Source organism: Notothenia rossii (assembly GCF_949606895.1).
Source record: "Notothenia rossii genome assembly, chromosome: 6".
Lineage (NCBI taxonomy): Eukaryota > Metazoa > Chordata > Actinopteri > Perciformes > Nototheniidae > Notothenia > Notothenia rossii.
In genome coordinates, this window is record NC_136909.1 from 76,360,979 (window position 1) to 76,385,398 (window position 24,420).

The following is a 24,420-nucleotide window of genomic DNA, read 5'->3' on the forward strand; positions in this document are numbered from 1 at the left end:
TGTACATTTTGACACCCTTGTTCTACTTTTACATTGGTACAACATCATAGTGATGTGTCCACCTCTATGTAGTCTGGTGTCTAGACATGCCACAAAACATCAGAAAAATACATGTGGAAATGATATCACACTATTCATTTATCTTTATGTTTCCACTTGTATTAAATTAAGCGTAAGCTGCACTGAGTTGTTGAATGAGAATGTCGAATGTAGATGTAGCATTGCGTCATCATCATAATGGTCATTATCTCAGGTGACTCGCTAGACGCTTTTATTTTGAAGGCCTGCGTAGATGTTTCCGGTCTCTCTCTCTCGGTCTGTCGGTGGTGAATTGATGCAGTTAGTTAGCTATGTCGGTTTCCTGAATCACCTCACAGGACAGCTCAGTCTCAGCCCCTCGTCTCTACCACGCATGCTACTTGCGTCCTGTTGTCATGAGGAGGAAAACATGGTAGAAGTAGTATTGCTCAGGCCCACATCATGTTTTTATGGAGTCAGATGATGTAGCGTAGACCTACTGATCAACCCAGCTAATTAACTAGGCAGACGTGAGCTGTGCGGGTTAAGCATCCGATCATGCTTAAACTTATGATTACATTAGTTTGCATCATATAATAATTCCCAGTAAAAGTGTAAATATACACTATATCCAGGGTACAACAATGCAGGCTCTCTTATTCATAATAACTATGTGGTCTGCAGAACACTTCTATAGCCTATGTGTTCTGCAGAATACATTGGAATACATATGGAAATAGAATACATATTAATTTACCTAGGAGATATCTCCTAGGTAAATTAATATTTATTCCAATTTTATATGAATTTGCCAATTATTGTTTGTAATTACTTCATATCATTGTTTTGACAATACTTCCAAGATTCGCCTGCAACCTTGCTCCAAAGATCCTTTGGCCACTAGTAACAAACAATAAAACAACAATGCAACGCTTTTCTGTTTACTAGTTTAAAAAAAGAAAACAATTGACAAGAAGGTACACGGACTAAAAAGGCAGTAAGTAATTGAACAACATTATACATCCCTCAGAAGTGTTAGTACTCTAGTATACTGCGCTCCCCATGTTTACACAGTGCAAATAATAACGATAATATTATTAATTATACAAAATGCACCACTTCATTAGGATGGTGACATTTTTGTGTGTGGTGTAGTGCCGCCTTGTGGTAAAATTAACTCAATGTTGTTCTCCTTCTAACCTCAATGCTCCTGCCTCCACTAGGAGCGAGAAAAGTAATTTGCCATGTGCTGAGTTTAAGTGCTGTAGGAAATCCCACTGTGACTTTGAAATTAAGAGCCAAATGGACGGTGTACGGTACGTGATGGTCAGCTAAGCAGACACATTGCATATTTATATGTTCATGCGTGTTTGAGCTTGTAGGCAACGCTTTTTTATTGAAGTTAATAATATAAAATGTGTACGAATATGAAGAAAGCCTCTATATTGTCACAGAGATGTAGCAACATCAAGCAAAAGTTAAAACCTAAGTGTTTCCAAGTATTTATGCTTGTATTCCCCTGCTGTGGCTGCGTTTGTAGGCTAAATTACAGATGCGAAAACGGTTTTGTTATGAAGGCTGTATACTTATTAACCAGGATAATTTGAGCGCAACACTACTATTCTCTTTCAATCAACTTTTATTGCACAAAGAATCGTGCTTTTGTCGTGTAGGGTGTCTAAATATTGTCCAAACTTAATGGTTTTGTGAATTAAAATTTCTTCACAGAGTTACACGTGAGAAACAAGTGAAAAAACGTCTTCAAAGGGTCTCGTGCTGTGTGTCCAGCCAGCTCCGCGGGACCGCCCCGCACACAGGGACATGCCCTGCCCCGCTGCCTGAGCTCTGCTGCGGTAGGCCAGCACTCCTTGAGGGAGGGAAAGACTGATGAACCCCAGTTTTATTTCTGCGTTGTCATGTTTCACAAGGAGTTCAGAAGCTCCGAGACCGCCTGACACCACCGTTTCATGGATGCATCTGAAGTTTAGGCGCGGAGACTCTTTTTCTCTGTCCCTCTATTAACTTTCCATTCGTCTAAAGTCAATTAGCTTATGTTTTTGGACATTCATTATCGTTTTCATGCGTGAGCGTCTTCTTTTGTAGAATTTAGAGTATTTCTTGTTGCAAATCCCATTCAGTTTGTCAAGATGCAGCTCCGGACCGTCCTAGACGTTAATGTTGTGGACGTGCTGAAGAGAAGGAATCCCTCCAAACACTATGTAAGTTTTCTCGTCCTCTCTGTTTCTGCACTTATGTTGTAACCATTGTCTTCACATTTAAGACTTGTCTGTCCTTCACCCACTTTGGTTTTGACTGAATGGCTTTCCAACGATTGGATTGATTTGTCTTGACATTTTGTATGTATACTATCCATTGTGTCATATGATAAATCCAAATTAATTTTGTAATTTTGAGGAATGTCCCTTTTGTTCCACCAAGACATTCACATTTAAGTGAAATGTGGATGGATGGATGACATTTGACATGGTGAGAACAGCCTCATAGAGCTGCTAAACGCTGTAGACATTTAAAAGCCCTTCCCATGGCATGAAGTCTTTGGTTGGCAGTCAAACATATTGTCTACGTGTTGTAAACTATTGCCAACGTGTTGTAAACTATTGCCAATAGTTAATTGGTACTAAATGGAAGAACATGGTGTTTTCAGGAATGATCAGAAATGTTCCTATTTTCGCAGGAGGGAAGTGTGTGTACGTGTGTGTGGCTGGCTATATGACAGGGAATAGGAGATAAAGTAAACAGAGTTTGGCTGTAGCTTACAAGCCAGGAGTAGTTTTGCATCCTCCCTGGCAAACTAATTTTGCAAGTATGTCTACACACTGTTTAATGTCCTGCAGCTGACTAACAGCCAATATGGCCAACAAACTGACGTTAGCTGTGTACTCTGTGACTGTTTGTTTGCAGGACAAGATGTTTGTAGGATGAATAACAGGGACATTTGCAGGAAAGCAAATATAGGTTATGAAAGTCAGTGGCTTTGAATGTATTGTGGTAGGGAAGTCTTTGTCTCTCATAACATAGAATATGCAACATTTAAATTTCATGTTCCAATTGTCTCATTCTTCTTTGAACAACAATATTGTTTTACATCCTAATGTTACTTTAAGACAATAACATAAACAAGCCCAATAAGTAAACTTTATTTTCATTGCACTTAGTAGATGTAATCTTACTGAGTCAACCAATTGCAGTTGAGCATCAAAAGGTTAACCAGAAGTGCATACAACGTACATATCATATAATTAAAAGTAATAAAGAATAGAGAATAATAGAAGGTTAAGTGGAAGATATGAATCAGCATCGGCACTGATATCAACAGGCTATGTTAGGTATATAACATTACTGTATGTGGTTTTTATACATTTAAACACTGGACTTTTGTGTACCCTTCTGGCAGTGAGAGTTATGGCAAATACACTGTTGGCAAGTGCTTTTTGCTTTGTAGTTCCTTATAGCAGAGCCATCCACACTATGATACAGTACAGAGTTCATTAAAATGTCCTCATATGTGAATTTAGGCTTTTTTTTAATATGTTGTCTTGCCGGATACTAAGGCCTCATGGTTATGGAAGTCGTAATGTATAAAGATGCATTGTAACAAACACAATTGTGTTCAGAATGGAAGTGAACAAATGGGCGGGGCAGTAAGGTGATTACCTTTTTATTATTTCCCCCACTATTCTTCCACCTATTTCCATCCTACAGTGCTATAAATATCTGTTAGCAGCATGCTTAGCTTTGCATAAAAACAGAAAAAAGATACTCAATGCTTTACTGCATGAATATAATAGTTAAAGTGATGGACCAAATATACCAGTGTGGCTGTAGATTCCTGGTCTTGGTTGATTCTATGGTCTGTTTTTGGTGTTGGCTTTCTGACTTGAGTAATCAAATCCAAGGAGCCATGAGACATGTCTCTGCGGGACTGCAAAAATCTATTAGTCCATCAGGTACAATTGGATTAATTAACCTGAGAGTTAGGATCAATTGCATCATCCATCTCCTGCTTAGGGAGACTCCTGAAGGCCACTAACCATAGGGCACAGACTTTCCCTTGGGATTGAAGCCGGAGGTGAGGGTTGACTGGGAAGTCCCCACAAGGGAAAAAAAAAGAAATCTCATTATCTATGAGCTAAGCAACTGGAAATGCTTATCCGGTTTGAGAGAGGAAAGAAGCAACCCTTTGTCTTTTGTCCCCACTGTTCAAGTGTGACTTCCTTCCAGGGACTCATGGCACTGGAGCCAGAGAGTACATGGAAACTAATCCTTGTTTACATACATTACCAGAGAGGGATCATTTTAGGGAAAATTAGATCCATTTGCAAGTCCTTAGTTTGTGAAGTTCATCGCAGAAACATGCTCTTTTTATACATTTAAATTATTATTTTGTGTTAAAATGTGCCTGTGAGCTACATACATATGGTAATGTATTGCAGATCAGCCCACACATACTGTTAGTGTGTATCCATTTGTGTTTAATTGATTTGTATCTGCTTGAAACAATAATAATATCTTGCATTAAATACCCATAGGCTTATGCAGTATCTGTTATTCCGTTTGTGACCAAATTAACAATTCATATCAATTCGTTTTTTTCAGTTTCATAATTTATATTATTATGTTAAAAAATAAACATGGTTGTCGGTTCTTTTGGGATGTATCTTGACCTCACACACCCTCACTTTGAGCCATGCTGTTGTCTCAACTCAGAGTGTTTTCTCATGCTGTCTGTATCTAATTAGCAAGCTGCTGGAGAACTTGTTCCGCCTCGCTGAAGACTCTTTCTGTAATGAACAGTGTGCAGACTGAAGACTGCATTTCAAACTAGTAACTGATGTCCTTGTAGATTGCCACCATATGTGTAAATGCAGCTTTTGTAAACACCCTGTGCCATGCTCTTAGATGGAAATGCATGAGGTGCAGCCATCTGTTTCCGAACCTCAGGGTGTGCACAATTGTTTGTGGGCCCTTTTTATTGTTGAGGCAAATAGAGCATTTATTTTGGGAAAACTTCCCGCAACAGTGTTTTGTTCTTTAAATGACTGATGTATGCCAAGGGAATGCTATTCCCATTTCAGCTTCTGTTTGAGTAAACACTTCTTCCCTGTCATTATTCCTGGTGATAGATATAAGCGCAGGAAGTTGTGGACATATCAGGAGCATCATTTGTTTCCTTAGACAGTGGACTCACGCAGACATTGTGAAAGGAAAATGCAAAGTTGTTAGTTACACAAGGCGCTGAAACACAACAACGCAATGTTTTTCTAGCAGACCAGAAAAGATGGACTTTTTGTTATTAGCACTGTAGAATAATAATTTGACACTTTCAATCAGCTGCACTCAAAACCCAAATGTAATTCATTATGAATGGTTCTAAAGATTTAATACCTAAAATCTATTGTCTCTCTTATTAACCCCTGATGTATTTCCAATGTGTGACGGTAACAGACAAACTTAATGAGTTTATTTGACCTTTGATGACCTCTTGAAGTTAAGTCAGAAGGAAATGCACTTTGTGTCATTAAGGCAGGGCAAGCTAAAGCGGTGCCGTGGTGTCTTTGACAAAGTGACTCTGCTCCTAATGGACCACTTGTGTTTGTGCTTCTCTCACTAGGTGTACCTCATCAACGTCACTTACTCGGACTCCACTTCCCATATCGTCTACAGGAGATACAGTAAATTCTTTGAGCTACAGGTATGTTGTACTGGTAAATTAAGTAAATATTTCTACTGTCACTTAATACATGAGCAGCCTGAGCCCTAAACTTGCAAAATGTTTGTTGAAAATGGCCCGGATATGTCTTCATAGACTCTGTGAGGTCAGTTTGACCTTTTAGTCTATCTTTCTGTTCATCTGCTGAAAGGCAGTATGCTCAATGGAAGGTCTCATTTAAGAAGACTGGAGCCGGTTTGGAAAAAGGGAAATGGGGGTTAATCCAGTAAGCAGATGCAGGAAGAAAACACTACCTCAGTCAAATTACAGCTTTGGTCAGTGTTATGCTTCAGGACGTTTTAAGGGATCCAGTGAAATGACTGAAATTTCTTACATTGACTAATTTTACATTTTAACCACACAGTGCTTAGTAGTCTAAATGTATTGCAAGTTGAAAATACATTTTGAAACATCTAAGTAGCTTAAGCAACAATGTGAAGGGTTTAAACCTAAATCTGTGCAAGCCTTAATAAATCTTCTTCTAAAGGAGCGTCTCTGGCACTTCTCTGATAACTCCCTCTGCCAGACTGCACTCTCCCGTGCTGAGGCTCTAGTGGGCTGGCTGTACTGGAGGTAGTAGAGGAAACCCTTTGTTCTCTGGTCTCTTGCTAATAGCCAGGGAAATTCTGCCCTGGTCTGTTTGATGGAAACAGGGCTTCTCTCCTGTCTAAGTAAACATTAGTCTTATCCATAGATCCCTGCTGCAGGGGTGTGTTTGTCTGGCCACGGTAATCTGTGAAGAACAACAGTCTCCAGCTGTCCATACAAAATTGGGTGGGGATAGTGTTTTATTTGTCCTTATGTGAACATAGTCATATAGGTGAAAGATGAAGTGTCTCGAGTGAAGCAGATTGGAAATGGCCTACAATCTATGATGAGTATTAGACTGCAAAGATAGCATGTTGACAGATGCTTAAAGTAATCCTGCATTATGAAAAGTATTGAATAATTCAAAACAGTTGCTTATCTTAGATTTTAAGCTAGCTGAAGAAGGAGGTTCTTGTTTGGGTAATGCAAGGACCAATCCCAGATAGCAATGGAATAAATGAGGAGTTAGCTGTGGTCAGGAAAGTGTTGGGGATTGGGGGAATGAACAGTTTGGTGCTTTGTTAATGGAAAAATGTGGCTTTCCTTTTAACATTTTAGATGACTATTTAACCTGCTGAATGTCCCCTTATAATTTAAATTATATTGAGTGTAGTGCTGTTTCTTAGGGACTGACTACTGTATTAGAATATTTGTCTTTTCTTCAGTCCAAAATTGAGATTTTGATTGTATGTCTGCCAAATGACACCTACAGTCCTCCCCCAGCTCTGCACAGTTCTGTCTTTTTAGAACAATTGCCTGTTATATGTTCACCAGAAGCTGACAGAAAAAAAAGTATTTGACACCCTTGGCCTGACAAATGTGACCATGATCTCATCGGATAACCATTAAATCAGAATTCAGAAAAGCTAGGAAAGGTCACAGAACAAGAAATGCCTTTAAGGCTGAGGCTGATTATTCATATTATGTCCAACGTCAGCCAACACTGTTCAGCTGCTCATAAAAAAAGCTACTCATCAACAACAGGCAGCTTTGCTCTTTGTCTTTTTAATATGAGGAATCCATTTTCGTTACCAAATGGATGTCCAAGAGTGCACTCACTGCTAATGAATCAAACCTCCTCAGTGTACTCAACATAACTCATAACTGCTCCTCAGGGAAGCAATTATCATAAATAATCAGGATCCCCTCGTTACCAGATTCCTTCTCTCTTTGTCTTTTCTGCTGACCTAAAGTGAATCTAAGGAGAAAAAAAGCATTTGCAGAGTTAAGCATGATAGTATTCACTTTTAAAGACGTGTGTTTTCATGCTGCATACTGCTGAGCCTGAGTTCCATAAATGTTGTTTCTGGTGTCAAAGGGAAATGTTTTTTTAACCACATTTGTTTGACGTGTGCAGAATCGGTTAGTTTGTCGAGCAGAGTTTACCCCCTCCACACCCTTCTACCACAGCAGACAGAGCACACGGGTCACAGCATTCCTCAGGGGGATTGTGGAGTGTGCATGCTGGCCTGGTTTCCTTTTGGACACAAACTTCTCAAAAATCCCATAGTCGTCATTATTTTTGGATGGGAGAATCGGACCTGGTTCAGCTCTACTCTGTCTGCGTTATAGTTTATCTTGCCTGCTTTCATGGGACTTTGATAAGGTTATTTTTCTTGTCAAACCTGAATTACATTTGTATTGATTTGAGGGAGGAAACACTCATGCGTGAGAAGAATGTCAATTTAAGGATATTTATTATTTCGAAGACAAATGTAACCTTCCGTTCTACAATGAAATGCTGTCTGAGTCATGATGGAGTAACACACAAAAAAAGAAAGTATCCAAAGATTCCCCAGAGTTGTTGTCTTTTTTTGTTCAGTTGTCAAAACCTGAGGCCTACATTACCCACAATGCAATGCAACAGATGACAGTCCAGTCTCAGATTTTGGTGTGTTATGCTAGTACTGTAGCTGCTATAGCCTTAAGCATAGATGAGGAGCAGGCTACACAGGACTGGTTACTATACTTACTTTTCAAATTTGTAGTCTGCATACCCAATCATGCTGACTAGAAGACATATTTTATTTTTCAAAAAACTTCACAATGTTGCTGCAGTACCAAAAGCAGCATTTGATGTTAATGATAACAATGAAGCTTTTGCAACAACATGCATGATACATCAGGGACATGTTATGACCAAGAGGCCTGTTTAATCACAATCTCTCTACAGTAAACAACAGTCAAGTAGATGTCAAAACACAACCCAGAGATGGAATCAGATTATTGGTTTCCCACTCAAACATTTCTCCAAACTCCCTCTGACTGAGATTCCTCTCAGAAGAGTTCATTTGTCTGCTGCACAGCGGAGTGTCTCTTTGTCTCTTCCTCCCTTTCCACTCCAGTCAGTGCAATTAAGTTAAATGCTTCTATGATTATCATTACAGCGTACAGAAGCTGTTTGGGTTCTCCCGTCACCATAATTCATATCCATCACGTCACATGCTGAAATGATGCCAGTGTAGAGAGGATTGAATGTTTTCAGCACATTATTTTCTCCCAATTATCCACAACGCTGATTTTCAAGTGTTACTGGGAAGCTGCATTACATCGTAACACCTGTTGCTCCGTGGTTCATTTTCCCAGTGGGAACACTTGGCTGACACTGCAGCTTAATATGCTTAAGTATCCTTTGCAGAGTTTACAAAAGCAACATAGAGTAAATACAGCATTTCAGAGCCAAGTCCCTGAAATGTGAGAAATGTTTTCCCTCAGAGTTTTGACCTAAGTTGTCCGACTGTTGCCATAGTAACAAATGTCACACCTGTCCCGTAGAGCTGCAAGTGTATCCAGGCAGGTCCCCCGGGGCTGAGGTAATCATCGCCTCTCTGTCGGGAGAGGTGGTCTCTGAAGGTGCTGAGTGAAGAACGCTCCCATCTTAGAGGGAGTGTATGGCTACATCGAGCTAGGAGTCTGATAACATGATGAGTGTGTCAGACACACGGTACAGCTGCCAGTGCACTCTTACATAAACGGGGATTTCTAAGAAACCACATCTGTTAGTAGGCCTGTTATAATTAGGGCCTGAGCTCGACTAGAGTCGGAGCAAAGACCTATTGTAATCCTTGTGTAAGACCAGATAAGGAAATTATACAAAAGCATAAAAATGCAAGTTCACCCTCAAAGAGGAAATAACTTCTCACTCTTGGAAATATCCAGACATCGGAATTGGAATGTTTTTAAAATATATTTAATGAATAAAATAAAAACTACCCATTCAAAACACTAGAATTGACTATTGGGCTCTGTTAACACAATGGTGCACTTCCTGTGTCTTATAATGCTAAACCTTTCTTTTTATTTTGTTAGCTAAAGTGTTGGTGAAATGTATCAGGAAATAAAACACGTATGTAAACACAACAGGCAATATCAAAGGTCATGTCCATGTCAGACCTGTATAATAGTAGTGGTAAATGGTTTCCTAAACAAACATTCTGGTTTGTATTTATATTTGTTGAGGAGCATAAAACACTAGGTGTGGATAACCAGAGCCGTTCTAAGTACTCAGCCCTTTTACTTTTCCCTAAAAACAGAATACAATGGCTGCGCTCTTCAAAAGATTTCTTGTTGGCTTTCTATATTTTGAAGAAGAGGGGAAATGCCATGCCCTGAGAGAAGTTAAAGGATTTAGCCAAGGCAGCATATTACTGTAAGAAAGAAATGAACCACCACAAGAAGAGAAACCAAACCACTCTTACACAGGCAATCCCACTTTACCCTCCAAGCTCGGTTCTGTTTGTCCACCTGGTTCTTTTTGGCCTGGTTTAGACCAAGACTCCCGGCTCCTCCTCCAAGTGGAGTGTGCTTTAGCTTGATGCTCACAGACGTTGCGGTTTGACAGAGCCCATCTGGAACGAGGCAAAGCAGAACGAGCAAAGGCGGGGCAGCATCTGGATTTTTGAGCTTTCTGTTACTGTAGGATGCTCTCATATGTGCTCATGGTACTGTGATTTATTCAAGGAAGAAACCAGAAACTTTTGTCCTTGACACAAACGCATACACACGCATATTAGACAAATCCATATTTTTTCAGCACTCAACAAAACAACCTTGTGCATTATTCACTACACAGCACATGTTCTTTTTCCACATGGGACAGATACACACGTGTATACGTTAATCCAAGTAGACACATGCTGAGACATCAAACTACTACAAATGAAGGACCTAACAGTATTCTTTCTATAAAGAGTATTATGTCTGTATCACCCTTTATCTCTTCATAGATAAATGGTCCGATGTATCAAGTGTTAACATCAAAGTGTTAATTATCTCCTCAGATGGCGTTTAAAGCTTCTTAAGCGGAACTTGCTTTTGATTTTGCTTTTCAAGTGTGGGTGATGTAACCTTGTCTGCTGCCCCAGAGATCAAAGTGTTTTGTGCTTTCACGACACAGTAGCTTTTCAGAAGATATTTAATTACACCCACGTTGAACTGTGTCATAACAAAAAGGCCGTCTGTTCCTCTTTTCAAATGCAACCCCCATTTTTTGTTCTGAAACCCCTCACAAATTCCTCCACTTTCAACTAACTGATTAACGTGTGGTAGATAAAACACAGTTCATGTGCCTAAGCCATCAAATAGTTACTTGATTATAATAGTACGTTGGCATCCATCTGTTTTCTTGGCAGTCAAAGAGTCATGTTTTTGATTTCTTGCTGCAAAACTCATGTTTTTGTCATTCTTTACTCCCTCTCCTTTTTGCAGATGCGAATCCTTGACAAATTCCCAATCGATGGAGGACAGAAAGACCCCAAAAAGAGGATTATTCCTTTTTTGCCAGGTGATAAACACAATCAATTTAAGATGTATTAAAGACTGCAGAATTCAAGCAAAAGAAAGGCTGTCAGTCATATTTATGCACAATCGCTGTTTGTCAGCAAGCCTACATACTCTACTCCATGGATTGGCCCACGGCATTGCATTGTTTATTAACTGCCATACAGGATCCAAGCTAAATCAATTTGTGGTGTGCCATGGCAGTAGGAGGCTAGCAGAGAGGGATTTTTATAATCTGATGAACTCATTGTGGGCCAGAGCAGAGGAGAGCAGTGAAGAGATCCTTTGTTAGACAAGCTGTACTGCTCAAGTTTGACCACTGCTGTTTGGGTCTTTCTGTAATTCTTCATGGAGTGAACTGCATACCCTCCACACAGCACACAGCCTGCACACTTTTACTGTTTATTATGTTTCATAAATATAAACACTGATAACAGCTTATGGGAGTTATAAAGTGAGGATTAGTAATCTTTTACAAATGGTCTAATTTATTTATGGGTTAAAATGCCCTTTGGAGCTCAATTGATTTTAGAGTCAAAGCTGATTTCAAAATAAAATATGTAATCATGTACAGTATGCTATTCTCTTTCTTTAGTTAGTCATTTAAAAATGAAGGTAAACCCACTTCCTTCCTCCTTTTTTTAAATGCAACAAATAGCAAACCTGTTATTTATTGCGCTTGATAATCTAACATTTTAATGTTAGATCATCTTTTATCATTTTGTTTCCCGTTGTATATTTACAACTGAACTGACAGTGCTCTGTTTTTCCTCAGGTAAAGTCTTATTTCGCCGAAGTCACATAAGAGATGTAGCCGTCAAAAGACTAAAGCACCTGGATAATTACTGCAAAGTAAGACAATGGCTGCATGTCTCATAAAGTCCTCTTTAAGTTAATTGTATCACTCTGTCTGCTGTTAACACGATACATCTTGTAGGAAAACAAATGACTGATGATGACTACCCACGTTTGGTTTTGTCGGAACAGCCCTTTATCTATGACAATGCTCTACTCCCTGAACGTTTGCCAGCACATTTTGAAGGCAGACCTCAACATTTATCTCCCCCACCAGCCTCAACAGGAAAGCAACAGCACTATCTGTGCTGGTCATTTCCTGTCACCAATGTAAATAGGCAGCCTATGAAGGAAACAAGGGAAATGGGGGGCACACAGGGGTAAAAGAGAACCCAAAAAATAAGCATGAATCAGCAGGCTACAAGTCTAGTGTGAGTGCAGATGGCTACCTGATTCGTTTATATGAACTAGGTCAGAGAAGGGAATGTGGGTCAGGTGCAGTGCCAAGTGTGGCAACAGTTTTCCTTTATAGGAACCAAGCAGGATTTGCTGCAGGCAAGAAGCCTAGTATCTTTTTTCATATTGTTTCTTTAAAGCTGTCTTTAGTGGGCTGAAGTATCGAATGTTCAACGCCCATGCAGCTGAGACAGGCGTTTGTTAAACTATATCACCTCTGTGGGTTTTCCTTTGTTTTAACCCTCACTCCGTGCTCAGCCTTCTTCCTTCCCCTCCACACCCTCCACATCTCCACCCAGTCTGTTTAGCTGACTAACTGTACAATCCCAAAGTGTTTAAGTGTCATTCAAACCAAACTCGAGCACTTTTAAACATCACCTGCAACTTTTTTTTAATATATGTATTTCGTCACAAACACATGCTTTCTCCCTCCTTTTCCCGCCCACAGGCTCTTATGAAGCTTCCCACCCACATTACCCAGAGTGAGGATGTCCTAAAGTTCTTTGAGACAAATACAGAGGACCTCAACCCTCCCAAAGAGTGAGTAACTACCACTGCTGACTTTATAAATCATAGGCTATCATTCAGTATTAGCGTCATCTCTTTTAAACTAGCCATCGCCCTCTGGCATGTTACGCTCCAGCAGCAAACTGTGTGTGATTCAGCAGCTGGGACAGGTTTCACCCGCAGTGACCCATCTTGATCCAGAGGCTTTGCTGTGTGTCTCAGACATGATTGATGGGTAGTGGTTGAGAGGCACTGCGTTTTTTTATTAATAATGATTTATAGGAGTTAACACGCGATCCCCAAAACAAATACGTAAGGATCAGAGGTGTCATACGAGTGCAGCTGAGTTCAAGTCTCAGAGCAGATAAGGCTTCAGGGCTAGTCATTTGTCAAAAGCACTTCTAAGTCAGAGTGGGAGTAATTACAGACTGGCTGCTAGATTCATTTTGTATATATTCTATTCTTCCCTTTTGTCTATGTTAAAATTAAGTAAAAATGGTTTCTTCATAAATGTGTTTGTTTGTACTTCTCCCAACACACTCAATGAGAAAAATGTGTTGGAGTTACCTCTTGAGTGGTCTCTCCACCACCACCAGACACACAACCTCTCACCCCCGCTGCCCAGTCATGTTAATCCCACTTCAAAGTGAGATCCTCCTCCAGTCTTGCAGGTTCTCAATTTAAATTGAGACGTTGAGGTCTAAAGGCCATGCCACCCAAGTGCTCAGTTCACTTCTGCTGGATCTGGACCATTTCAAAATGCCTCTCCTGGTGTTTTTTCTTTTTTTCTTTAGTTTGTTATATCATACAATTGGTTGAAAAAGGATGAATAAATAAAGCACATTAAGAGCTATATCGTCTAAATATAAAATATCTAAATATTTTGAGAAATAATTTGAAAACAGAATAAAAATTAAGAGCATTTCGGCATGGGTAATAATTATAATGTATTTGTTCTTCTGTCATCTTGACTGAAACATAATAAGTATAGATTGTTTACCATTCAGCCTTTATTTACTCTAACTTGATTATTTAGGGTTGCATTAAGAATGGTAATACTATTCTCCAACAATAAAAGCTTGATTTTTCAAAAAGGAAACAATTTGATGTATAAATTAGGACAATTAGGGAGTAAACGTATACACAGTTATGTAATAAGACCTAAATTGGTGTAGAAAACTTGATAGATAAATTAAAATGTTAAACAAAATACAAGAAGAGGTCAGTAGGTGGACAATAACACGTCTTATATTTCAAACAGATTTAAGTTCTTTAACAATAAGTAGGTGCTTCTAACCCAGCTCGCTAAGCATGATGAAATTCTGAAAGGTAATAAGGTAATATTTCAGTACCGTTTCTCTCTTGGACCAAACCACACAACCCTATCATAAAAAATACAATGATGTGTACTACATCACCGGCAATAAATCTCTTGGCAGACTGATAGACTGATTCCAGATGTTTTAAGAGTTGTAGAAGATGAGTTCCCATAAATCAAATCACATAAAAACTGCGTTAACAATCCTATTCCTACAAATCATAGGAAAGATTATAAATAAATTATTTCTGTGGAAATTAGTTGCCAACATTTTCCCTGGGCCAGCACCCAAGATTATTTTTGTGGAATTTGAATGGGAGTTCCATCAATAAATCCAATTTGTCTCTATTACAGTTGCAGTGATTAATAATGAGACCGGTCATACTGGTGACATTTTCTCTACCAAAAAAAGAAGCTCTGGTTGAATTATTTAAAATATTTTTTGCCAGTAGTTACTAACTTTTAGCATCAGGAAGGAGGCAATGTTGTTTGACAAGTCTTCATCTGCTACTGCCATCTAACGGTCAACAGTCGTCACTGCACAGAGTTCAGAAAATAAAGAAATTATGTTGATCCGTCACAAGAGGGAGCCATGCAACAGGCCTTAAAACTGTAAGGTGTGTGTGTGTGTGTGTGTGTGTGTGTGTGTGTGTGTGTGTGTGTGTGTGTGTGTGTGTGTGTGTGTGTGTGTGTGTGTGTGTGTGTGTGTGTGTGTGTGTGTGTGTGTGTGTGTGTGTGTGTGTGTGTGTGTGTGTGTGTGTGTGTGTGTGTGTGTGTGTGTGTGTGTGTGTGTGTGTGTGTGTGTGTGTGTGTGTGTGTGTGTGTGTGTGTGTGTGTGTGTGTGTGTGTGTGTGTGTGTGTGTGTGTGTGTGTGTGTGTGTGTGTGTGTGTGTGTGTGTGTGTGAATAGAAATCATGTTTTTAATTGTCTTACAAGTAATTTTACATCCTGGAGTCCTGATTGGCACCTCAATGTAATGTTACTGAGATCATATGCAGATTGTATTTAATTATTGAGTTACATTTTTTTTTTTTTTTCATCAATCATTGTTTCAACTCTGCAAAGCTACCCTGACAATTATGCAGATTTGAAGCTTGGCAATGAGATAAGATTATTTAAATTAAAAGTTAGTTTTAAGTTATTTTGCTGGAATAATGTGAACGGTAAACGCCAGCCCATGCTTTTTCTAAATGTATTTTGCTGCCGTTTCTGCACCTCGACTTTGCTTTTTTGTACTTTTGATTAGAATTATGAAAGTCACACTATTTTAACGTTTCCTTAGCAGTTGGTCCACCCTAACCTTTAAGAAACAGTGAGCAGCAACAACACAGTGCCTGGAACCCATTGGCATTTCTGAGTCCATCAACTTGGTCAATAGCAGGCCCACTGATGAATAACTCAGCTAACAATTGCATATCTTTATAATCCTTATCCATCACTGCATCTTAATGATGTGCCAATCAAAACAACCTACCCTTTCAGTTTGCAAATCAGACCTCTGCGCATAATCATAATGATTTCCTGCTCAATGAAGTTGACATATTGACCTCTAAACTGTAGGTCACTCCTGCAGAGGTTAATCTGAGGTCAGGCAGGAGTGTCTGTGTATTGTAAACATGAATTAGGCGGACCCTTCAGTTCTCTGACTTGGCTGAGAAACGTGAGCAAAGGACTAACGTCTCACACATTCCATTTCTAATAAGCCCACCTACAAAGAGTGAGCTGCAGTTATGTGCAAACAGATGGTTATTCTCAACTCAAGCTTAGGATGGACTCTCCCGGGGCTTGGATATTAAATGACGTGTTCAGCCCATGCATCTCCGGGCATGGGTGTTTATAAAACTGTAAAGACTATCTCCCAACTTCTGTGACTCTCCGTTGGCTTGCTAACTAAAGGTTAAAATGTACACCTAAAACATTGGCGCACAGTCTTAAGCATTTAATATGTTTGGACATATTTTGGCTCCCCTTACCTTCTCCTCATTTATTAGATTTTACTGGTGATAGGAGGGAAGCATTTAGAGCCAGCGTTTTGTGCTCGGTCTTCTCCTGGGAAGAGTATTATTCCAGCTCTGAGCTGGAAGGGTCGCAAGCTAGCAAGGCAGGTCAAGCATCCACTTTATCCCCATCATTTCTCCCCAACCCTCTATGGTATAGTGCTTCCCCCAGTTTCATCCCCACCCTACCAGATATTGGCTAAATAAACACCTCACGAAATACTTTAGAGATGTATAACATGTATTATAATTCATTTGTCTCACGTGTTGTCTCGATGCCTGAAACCGAATCAATAAACATACTGATGTAATGTATCCAAGTGTTTATGCTACATTACCTAAATAATTACCACCACTGACCCTGAGCTCCTTTCTGTCCTGAAAATAATCTGTGAGCTGAATGACATGCGTGCTGTTTTGATTTAAAACACATTTGGTTTCTTCTAAGGGACAATTTGCATCATCTGCTCTGACTGTGCTTAATATTTTTAATAAACTATAAAGTAATTTGGCTCAGCAAGAATGTTTACCACTCTTTTGTTTTCGGCTTATCTTTTCATGTAGAAAGTTTATTTCAAATGAATTTCCGCACTATGAACATAGCTTGAAGATAGAATATAAACATTCTTTTTTGCAGTGTCACAATACAATTTAGTTTGTTGTTCTTTTACAAAATTGAGTAAGTAATGCAGCTGAACTGAGCAGGGAGCTATTACATACTTTAAGTGGTTGGAAGTATCTCATAACTTGTATTTGTTCACGCATCTGGAAAAAGGGAAGCGTTGTGCCAACAAATGACTTTATCTTAAATAACACACGAATAAAGTTATTGGTAAAAATGTTTTGAGGAGGCAGTAAGAGTTGCTTAGCTTAAATGGGAATCATTTGATGATGACACTGAATAACAGTTTTAATGTCATTTTTATTATTGTCCATTAAGTGTAAAACAGCTTTCTTTCTAGTACAGTATGACATACTTAGAACATTGCTATTACAAATTCTACTTTCCTTGTTAACTGAAATCAATGAAACCTGCAGAGTAGATGCACAAACTGTAACCTGGTGAATGTTGGACAAGGTTTATCCAAACATGCACTCATATCCATAACTGGCCATGGCTCCAGTCCTGCTGCTGGCCTCTACAGAGAGCCAGGTGTCTGTTCCCATCTGTGTCAAAACCTCGGCTTCTCCTCAGTGTGCTCATGAGGACAGTCAGCCAACAAGCTACAAACCACACATATAAATAAAGGCCCAGCTTTAGAAAACACTGCTCTGTTTTGAAACGTTTATGCATGTCAATTCTATAACAAATTCTCATCAAACAGGATTAAGTAATTATGTGCAGTGTCATCGCTTATGTACCTGCATTACAGTACATGAGGCATGAGCATTCAAATTGAACTGACAGCACTTTAATTAATGTCTTTTAATGTATTCATACTGTGTTCATCGTGCCATTGTTAGTTTGTTTTTGCTTCTAAATGACTAACTACGGCTGAATAGATCCAACAACAGTGACAGGTTTAACCATATGCAAATGATGTGTTCCACTCTAAATAGAAATCAAGCAGACAAAAAGGAGCAGACAGACGCGTACAGTTAATATCCATGTAGCCAATGTCAAAATAGGGTTCTTTGACCCGGATGAGTGTGACAACACAGAGTGGGTTCATTGACACTATTTCTCATCATTCAGCGTTTTGTGCTTGGCAACAGAAGGACGCTTTCAAATGTAAACATGAATGGGACTTACTTAGGGGATATGATAGTGTTGTAAAGTAAATAATTGCTGTATTGTTAAACATAGGCAGCTGCACACCATGTCTGCCATAGAGACATTATCTCATGGCAGTATTTGGCTAGAAGATCTATAGATTTGTTCTCGTACACACTTACTGTAATCCTCCACACACGCCTTACTGTACGTTGTATCCCACCCTGTCTCTCTCCCTATGGTAGTGGCGGGTCAAGTTCTGCATGCATTCTCAACAAGGGTTTGGCTGGGACTTGTGTGCCAACTGCACTCAGATGGTCCCAGGCAGACAGAGATTCAGCTCTAACCAGTTCCTACATTGATCAGGTTGTATTAATGCTCACACACACTGATACTGACCATGCTCCTCTGGTGTTGTCTTCTTTTCAGGGACTGTGGAGGATCCGGCAAACGGAAATCAGGTGAGGATGTGAAATCTTTTTTTAACTTGGTCAGTAGAATCTGTGTTTAAGTTATTATATGAGCCATCCATTTGTATTTTGTCCCTACTGTGTTTAATGGCTACTTGAATGATATTGAAGTTTGAACATTTAAAACATCTGGATGACATCTGTCTGTTGTTGTTCTCCAGGCTAGCACGTCAACGCTATACTGCTAGCATAACACACCCAAATCTCTGATTGAACTGTTGTGAATTACATTGCATTGTGGGTAATTTAAGCAAAATATTATGACAAGGTATAAGACTGTTTGAAATAAAGCTGCAACAATTAGTTGATTGATCCGCAACTACATTATTTTGATAAGATATTTTGTAGTACAACATTTAAATATTCTCTGGTTCCAGCTTTAGAAATGAGAGAATGTGATGATTACCTTCATCACGTAAGAAACTATATTTCAAATATTTTGGTTTTGGACACTTTGAATACATTCCGATGGGCTCTAGGGAATTGTGAATGTCATTTTTCACAACAAACAAAAATGAATTGAGAAACTAATTTTGAGGGTTAATCAATGATGAAAACAAGTAATAGTTGCAGCCCTACATAAAAGACTTGTACTGGATTTTAAGAGGGCAATGAACAATTAAGCTTTATAGATTACATGGTTCCCAAATTCATCCTAATCCAACACGATTTTGGTTAACATTAGATCATTGTATTGTTATGAAATGGTTAAGAAAACCGTGTTTACGTGGGAGAAACCGACCAGTTTGCTCTTCCAGGGTTGACTATAGGCTTTATGTTTGTATGTGAGAGAGTGTAAGAAAGACAGAAAGAATGAGTGACTCAACTGAGCATGGGGATACAAGCGTAGGAGGAAGCAGGAAAGGCATGAGAGGAGTTTAGGGAACAGCTGTGCAAGTGTGTTTGTATGCGCGTGCACTTGCATGCAGTCTCAGAATACCCACACGCATTACTAAATTACATGCTAGCCCTGCAATCAGATGCGAAGCTGCTGTGGCCATCCTTTCTTCAATCTGTCACAGTTACAAATGACATAGCTGGGCAGCAAAAGTCTCACTAAATGACCTGCAAGTTAATTTTTCTGTGGTCCATGCATACTGAGGAAAAGCTGTGATGGAGTTGCCACCAAATGAAATAAGACCCCAACCTAATTTCATTATATGTTCCATCGTATTGAGGCTTTACGTAACAGGGAATTCCAGCTACATAGCGAAATGGAAAAATTGTCTTATTTCAGCTGTGTGTGTGTGTGTGTGTGTGTGTGTGTGTGTGTGTGTGTGTGTGTGTGTGTGTGTGTGTGTGTGAGTAACCTACATTCGGTCTGTGCAAGATATTAGATTGGTTTCCAGCTATATTTATGTCGGCTGCCTCGCGTTTGCATGCACACTTTCAGCTGTTTCATGGTGTGGCTTAATATGAAACACATTATCTGCTGTACTGTATGTATATTTATGCTTACAATTAAATAATTGGAACCACCAGGGAAAACAAAAGATAACACACTTTACGTCTTGTGCTTAAGATGATTTAATATTCACAGTTTAAATGCAGAACATACTGTACAAGCCCTCCATACTTTATACCTAAACCCTTACCATAGTCTCCGTGCTGGACGTTAGCGGTGAACGCAGCTCAAAGATTGATCTTTGTCTTTTGAAGGAGGACAGCAGATAAAGTGCAGTGAGTCTGTGGTGAATTTGTGCTGGAGCTGCAGCTTATGGTTTACATAATTACATGGTGCAGGTTTCCCATAAGAGCTACTGAGCCCCTGAACAGGAGAATGTAGCCCTTCACCACAAAATTGCAATGGTTAGAAGTTTGACTAGAAGCTATGTTTACCTGGCAAGCAGAACAAATGTGATGTTGATATTGACAATATCATTATGTTCATCTCCATCTTGGTTGTTTTTCTGTTTGTTCCGGCTCTTCAGCTTCGCCCCTGGGATGAATACAGTTTTATCTTATCTCATTGTATTTAGTCATTTCTCTTTTTTATAGAACGGAAACTGGGTGATAGAGACCATTTGGCGAAAAAAGTCATTTGGAAGGGAATTGTGTTATGAACGTAGGGATTTCATCTCTCATATGTTTTCAGCAAGATCCTGGCCCATATCTAATTTATTGTCGTCCAACTGGGACTTCACACAGTATGAGGTTGAAGTCTGCATTATTGATCTTCTATGTCTAACGATGTTGTTGGATTGAGTGCAGATACTAAGCTAGGCTCGAGTAAATCCCTCTCAGATAACTCGGACTGATCAAAAAAGACACCCTTCCATATTCAAACCCTAAAGGAAATGAATTGTCTTTAATTGACAAGATACCATGGTGATGAAATAAGTATTCTATCCATACAAGAAAGAAAAGAGCAACTGTTAAAGAAAACAATCTGATTCCAATTTACTCAGATTTTGGGATCAACTGCTGCTTACTTTTTCGGATGTTGAGGGTTCTGCAAAGCCAGTTCATCTTTAAATCATCAATGATAATCTGTATATTTAACAAAGAAAGTGAGATGAGCAGGAGACGGTTTGAAAATGAGTTGGAGAGAGAAAGAAACGGAGCACTCAGGGGTGTAGTGCATGTGAATAGCAGCTGGAGAGGAGAGGAGGTTTACGTGGCAAGTGGAAACCATTTCAGTGTTGCGCACGGACTGAGGGAGTGTGTTTATATGTGCAGACTCGCTGTCTTTATTTGAGCTGCGGGTCTCCGGGGGCCTGTACAGTGTGTATGTGTGCATGGGTTTGTGTCTATGTGGGTGTTCGCGTACTGTAATTGGTGTATGTGCATGCTTGTTGGGTTAATGTGTTCACGACTTAGATGGCGGGGCGGGTCAAGAGGTCTGTGTTTATTTGTATTTACAGATGGCTAAGATTTTAAACCGGTATAGGAAATCATTAAAGCAAATGACCACTTTCAAATCTGTCTAACAACCGTGCACTGTGCCTCTTTTTCAATGAACAGCCCCCACTCTTCTATGCACAATGAGTCTCACAGTAGCCGAAAGATGAACTTTGTGCGTTGAACTAGGTTTAAATCAAGTGTTGCATTTGACTTTTTTTCGCCCCCAAGTTATGGATATTGATGTTCATTTTAAGGATCAGTGTAAAGATGCAGCCCCCTACCTCCCCCAAGTTATAACTCTGGCATGGTCAAAGCTCCTCCCCCACCTCCAGCTGAAAGCAGATCCAATAGAGGCCTCTCTGTTTCTGATAAGTGACCATTTGTCACGGTGGACTCCCGCCCTCGAGGCAGAACTTACTGTAAGCTTAATGCTCAAAACAACACGTTTGAGACAGAAAAGGTTCAGTAATGAATGAGATAAGACATGTGTGTTTATTTATTTATTTGTAATTCTATGTAAGTCCAGTTATAGGCATAGGTTGTTATTTGATGGCTCTGCTTTTGCTTCACATACAGTAGTCGAATGTAAAAGGCGTCAGATTTTCTACTGGAAAACATGATGAAGTGGAAGGTTGGTTTGAGGGATTTGGATTTTATTAGCATTTCCTTTTGATGCTAGACTTTCTTGGAAACCATCTATATCTGCAACATCCAGTGTAATGGTAACTAATAAAGTTAAAGGTTCCCATGTGGAGTTTCTTGCCTCACGTAGCGTTATGGAGGGATGTTTTTACAAGTGGGTGCCTGTTTTATTATCACCGCCAACTGTAACCTGTATATACGTATGTGTTTGAAGGCACAGTGTTTACAATTGTTTGCAAAAGAGCGCTCACGTATAAACATGGACAAAAACAATGTCGGTTTGAGATTTTTCCAAAGCTTTGCTGTCTGATGTACCTTTGTGAAACCTTCTATGGCATTTACACTTTTAACTAGAGTGCAAGTAAATATGATTAAGATATTAGACAGTTCCGAAGAGCCTTGTTAGAGCTGTCTTATGATTTTGCTGAACGTTTCTGTACTAATTGTTTGTGGTCTGCCCTTTCTCCCTCAGGGCCACATACTGATTCAATGACATGAGTACATCTGTACTACATTGAACCCCAGTCCTGTGTCCTTTTCTAATCCAACTGCACATCTGCTGCTGATGAGACAAACAAAGGGATTGCACTTTGCCAATTTGATCCTAAAGCTACCCTAAGGTTCAAAATATGGCCAATGCCAACTATGCTATCAAGCAAAATACTTGATCCTGACGAAAAAGAATGTCTTAGACTAGACTGCCTGGTTTCCTCCTCTTGGTGATGAATTATTGCAACGTTTCGTACTGTCATCAACTTTGGATGGAGTTGATGATGGCTTAGTGGGGGTGGATAGAGTTAGGACATCTGGGAGTGCAAGGGTGGGAGCAGGAAGCACATGTATAAATCTGAGTGAGGAGAGATATAAACACAGCGAGTGGCTAATAGGGCTATCTGGTGGAAGCCAAGAAGAAAATACTTTACTTTTCATAGCTCGTAAATACCTTGGATCTACGTTGTGCATACATAAAACGTTAGATATATAAACAGACATGCAAACTTAAACACTCGATGATGGTTCCCAACCTTTTTTGTCAGCAAGTTCCTACCCCCACGGCTCTATCAGTTAATTAGCCTTTCATCAACACCACCCATCATGTAAAAAGCTATATATCTCATAGTATTTGGATAGTACAAGTTGGTATGGCTAAGTTTGCTTTTGTACAACTACCACTATAAGCATATTATTTCAACCATTGCTTTAGGCTAACAACTTCTTCCATGCATCCATTAATTAAGCTCAATATCTGAAATCACTGTTCTCTAACTTTGAATACTACTGTATGTGAAATCACCCTTATCAGGAAGTGACTTATTAAAGTACTGTAACTTTACTGGGCTAAAGCACTTCATTGAGACTTTGATTTGTACACAGTAATTTATGAAGCTTCTTTACACTATTCATTTCACAGCTCTTTTTACACACTTCATTTGAAATTAGACCTATCCTGTCCAATACTCTTTCACCCCATTTTTCTCACACATGTTCTCCCGGTTCTGGCTCTGTCTTCCTGCTGTTGCAAAACATTTCATTTCCTGAATGAGAGTGAAATATTAGCTTTTGTTTTTCAGGCCTATTGACTTTGCTGACAAAGTCTTTACTCACTCACCTCAGGTCTCAGATTTAGTGTTCACTCATCGCAGTAGTTAATTATTGGTTGTAGAAACATCTATTCTCCTAATTTTACATAGATTATAGTTTTATGAGGTCATGACCTGCAGAGTTTTATATCCAACTGATTTACTACACGTTTTTGTTTTTGTTCTTTTATTTTATTTGACAAGAAAATGTCCAGGATAGCAGATTTATTTATGATTGGGTTCCCAAGAGGTCTATATTTTATTTCAAAGTCAGATTTAGTAATAAGCAAGCAAAGGCAAGGAAAGGTTAACATGTTTGCAGTTTGAGTAGAAGGCAGTTTACTGATTATGAAAAAGTGTAATGGAATGAGTAGCTAATTTAAATAGCACTCAAAGTCAAGGCACTGCAAACCAATACATCTGTAAATCAGGACCAAAGATAATGCCTGGAGACTTGATGTAGACATATTCAAATTCCCATAATATTGCATAATTATGTCTGAAAATACCCTTTTTAAATGTATTTAATTAAAAAACAACCTTTACTGGAAGTATATTGACTGACTTATATAAAATCACTAAGTACTGAAAGACATTTTAGGTTTTCACTTTTCTGAATAGTAAACATCGTTACAGCCAAATATGTTTGATACAGTCCTCTCATGTCAATGTTGAGCCATCATTATTATTGATCAGTTCTAATTGATCTGTGATTTGAAACAAACCACTCAACCACACATTACCGATAATAATGTCAATGTCAAAACAAATATCACTGATTGCTGTAACTCAAGTTATTGCTGTCATATTTGACTTTGAAGAAAAATAAGGCAATAACCAACATTTAAATGATGTGTTCTTTCCAGTGTTTCTGCACCCAACGTTGTGGTCTGGCAAAACATCTTGCACAAATAACTTGAGGCTTCTCAAACCGCAGCCCAACCACAGTAATCCAGTGTCAAACTCTTTGGCAGTTTTAGC

General features: G+C 39.1%; 1 protein-coding gene across 2 annotated transcripts in view; it reads left to right on the forward strand.

The window, feature by feature from the left end:
* The first annotated feature begins 1,795 nt into the window (after positions 1 to 1,795).
* Positions 1,796 to 24,420, forward strand: part of LOC307044922 (SH3 and PX domain-containing protein 2A-like) — a 45,901-nt gene continuing 23,276 nt past the window's right edge. The window contains exons 1-6 of one of the 2 annotated variants that reach the window (XM_079690367.1): positions 1,796 to 2,237; positions 5,651 to 5,731; positions 11,045 to 11,120; positions 11,892 to 11,968; positions 12,816 to 12,907; positions 18,333 to 18,364. In XM_079690367.1, the coding sequence (XP_079546493.1) occupies positions 2,166 to 2,237; positions 5,651 to 5,731; positions 11,045 to 11,120; positions 11,892 to 11,968; positions 12,816 to 12,907; positions 18,333 to 18,364 (430 nt within the window). In that variant the 5' untranslated portion in view covers positions 1,796 to 2,165. The remainder of the gene's footprint in view (positions 2,238 to 5,650; positions 5,732 to 11,044; positions 11,121 to 11,891; positions 11,969 to 12,815; positions 12,908 to 18,332; positions 18,365 to 24,420) is intronic. The other variant, XM_079690368.1, reaches the window with a different exon arrangement.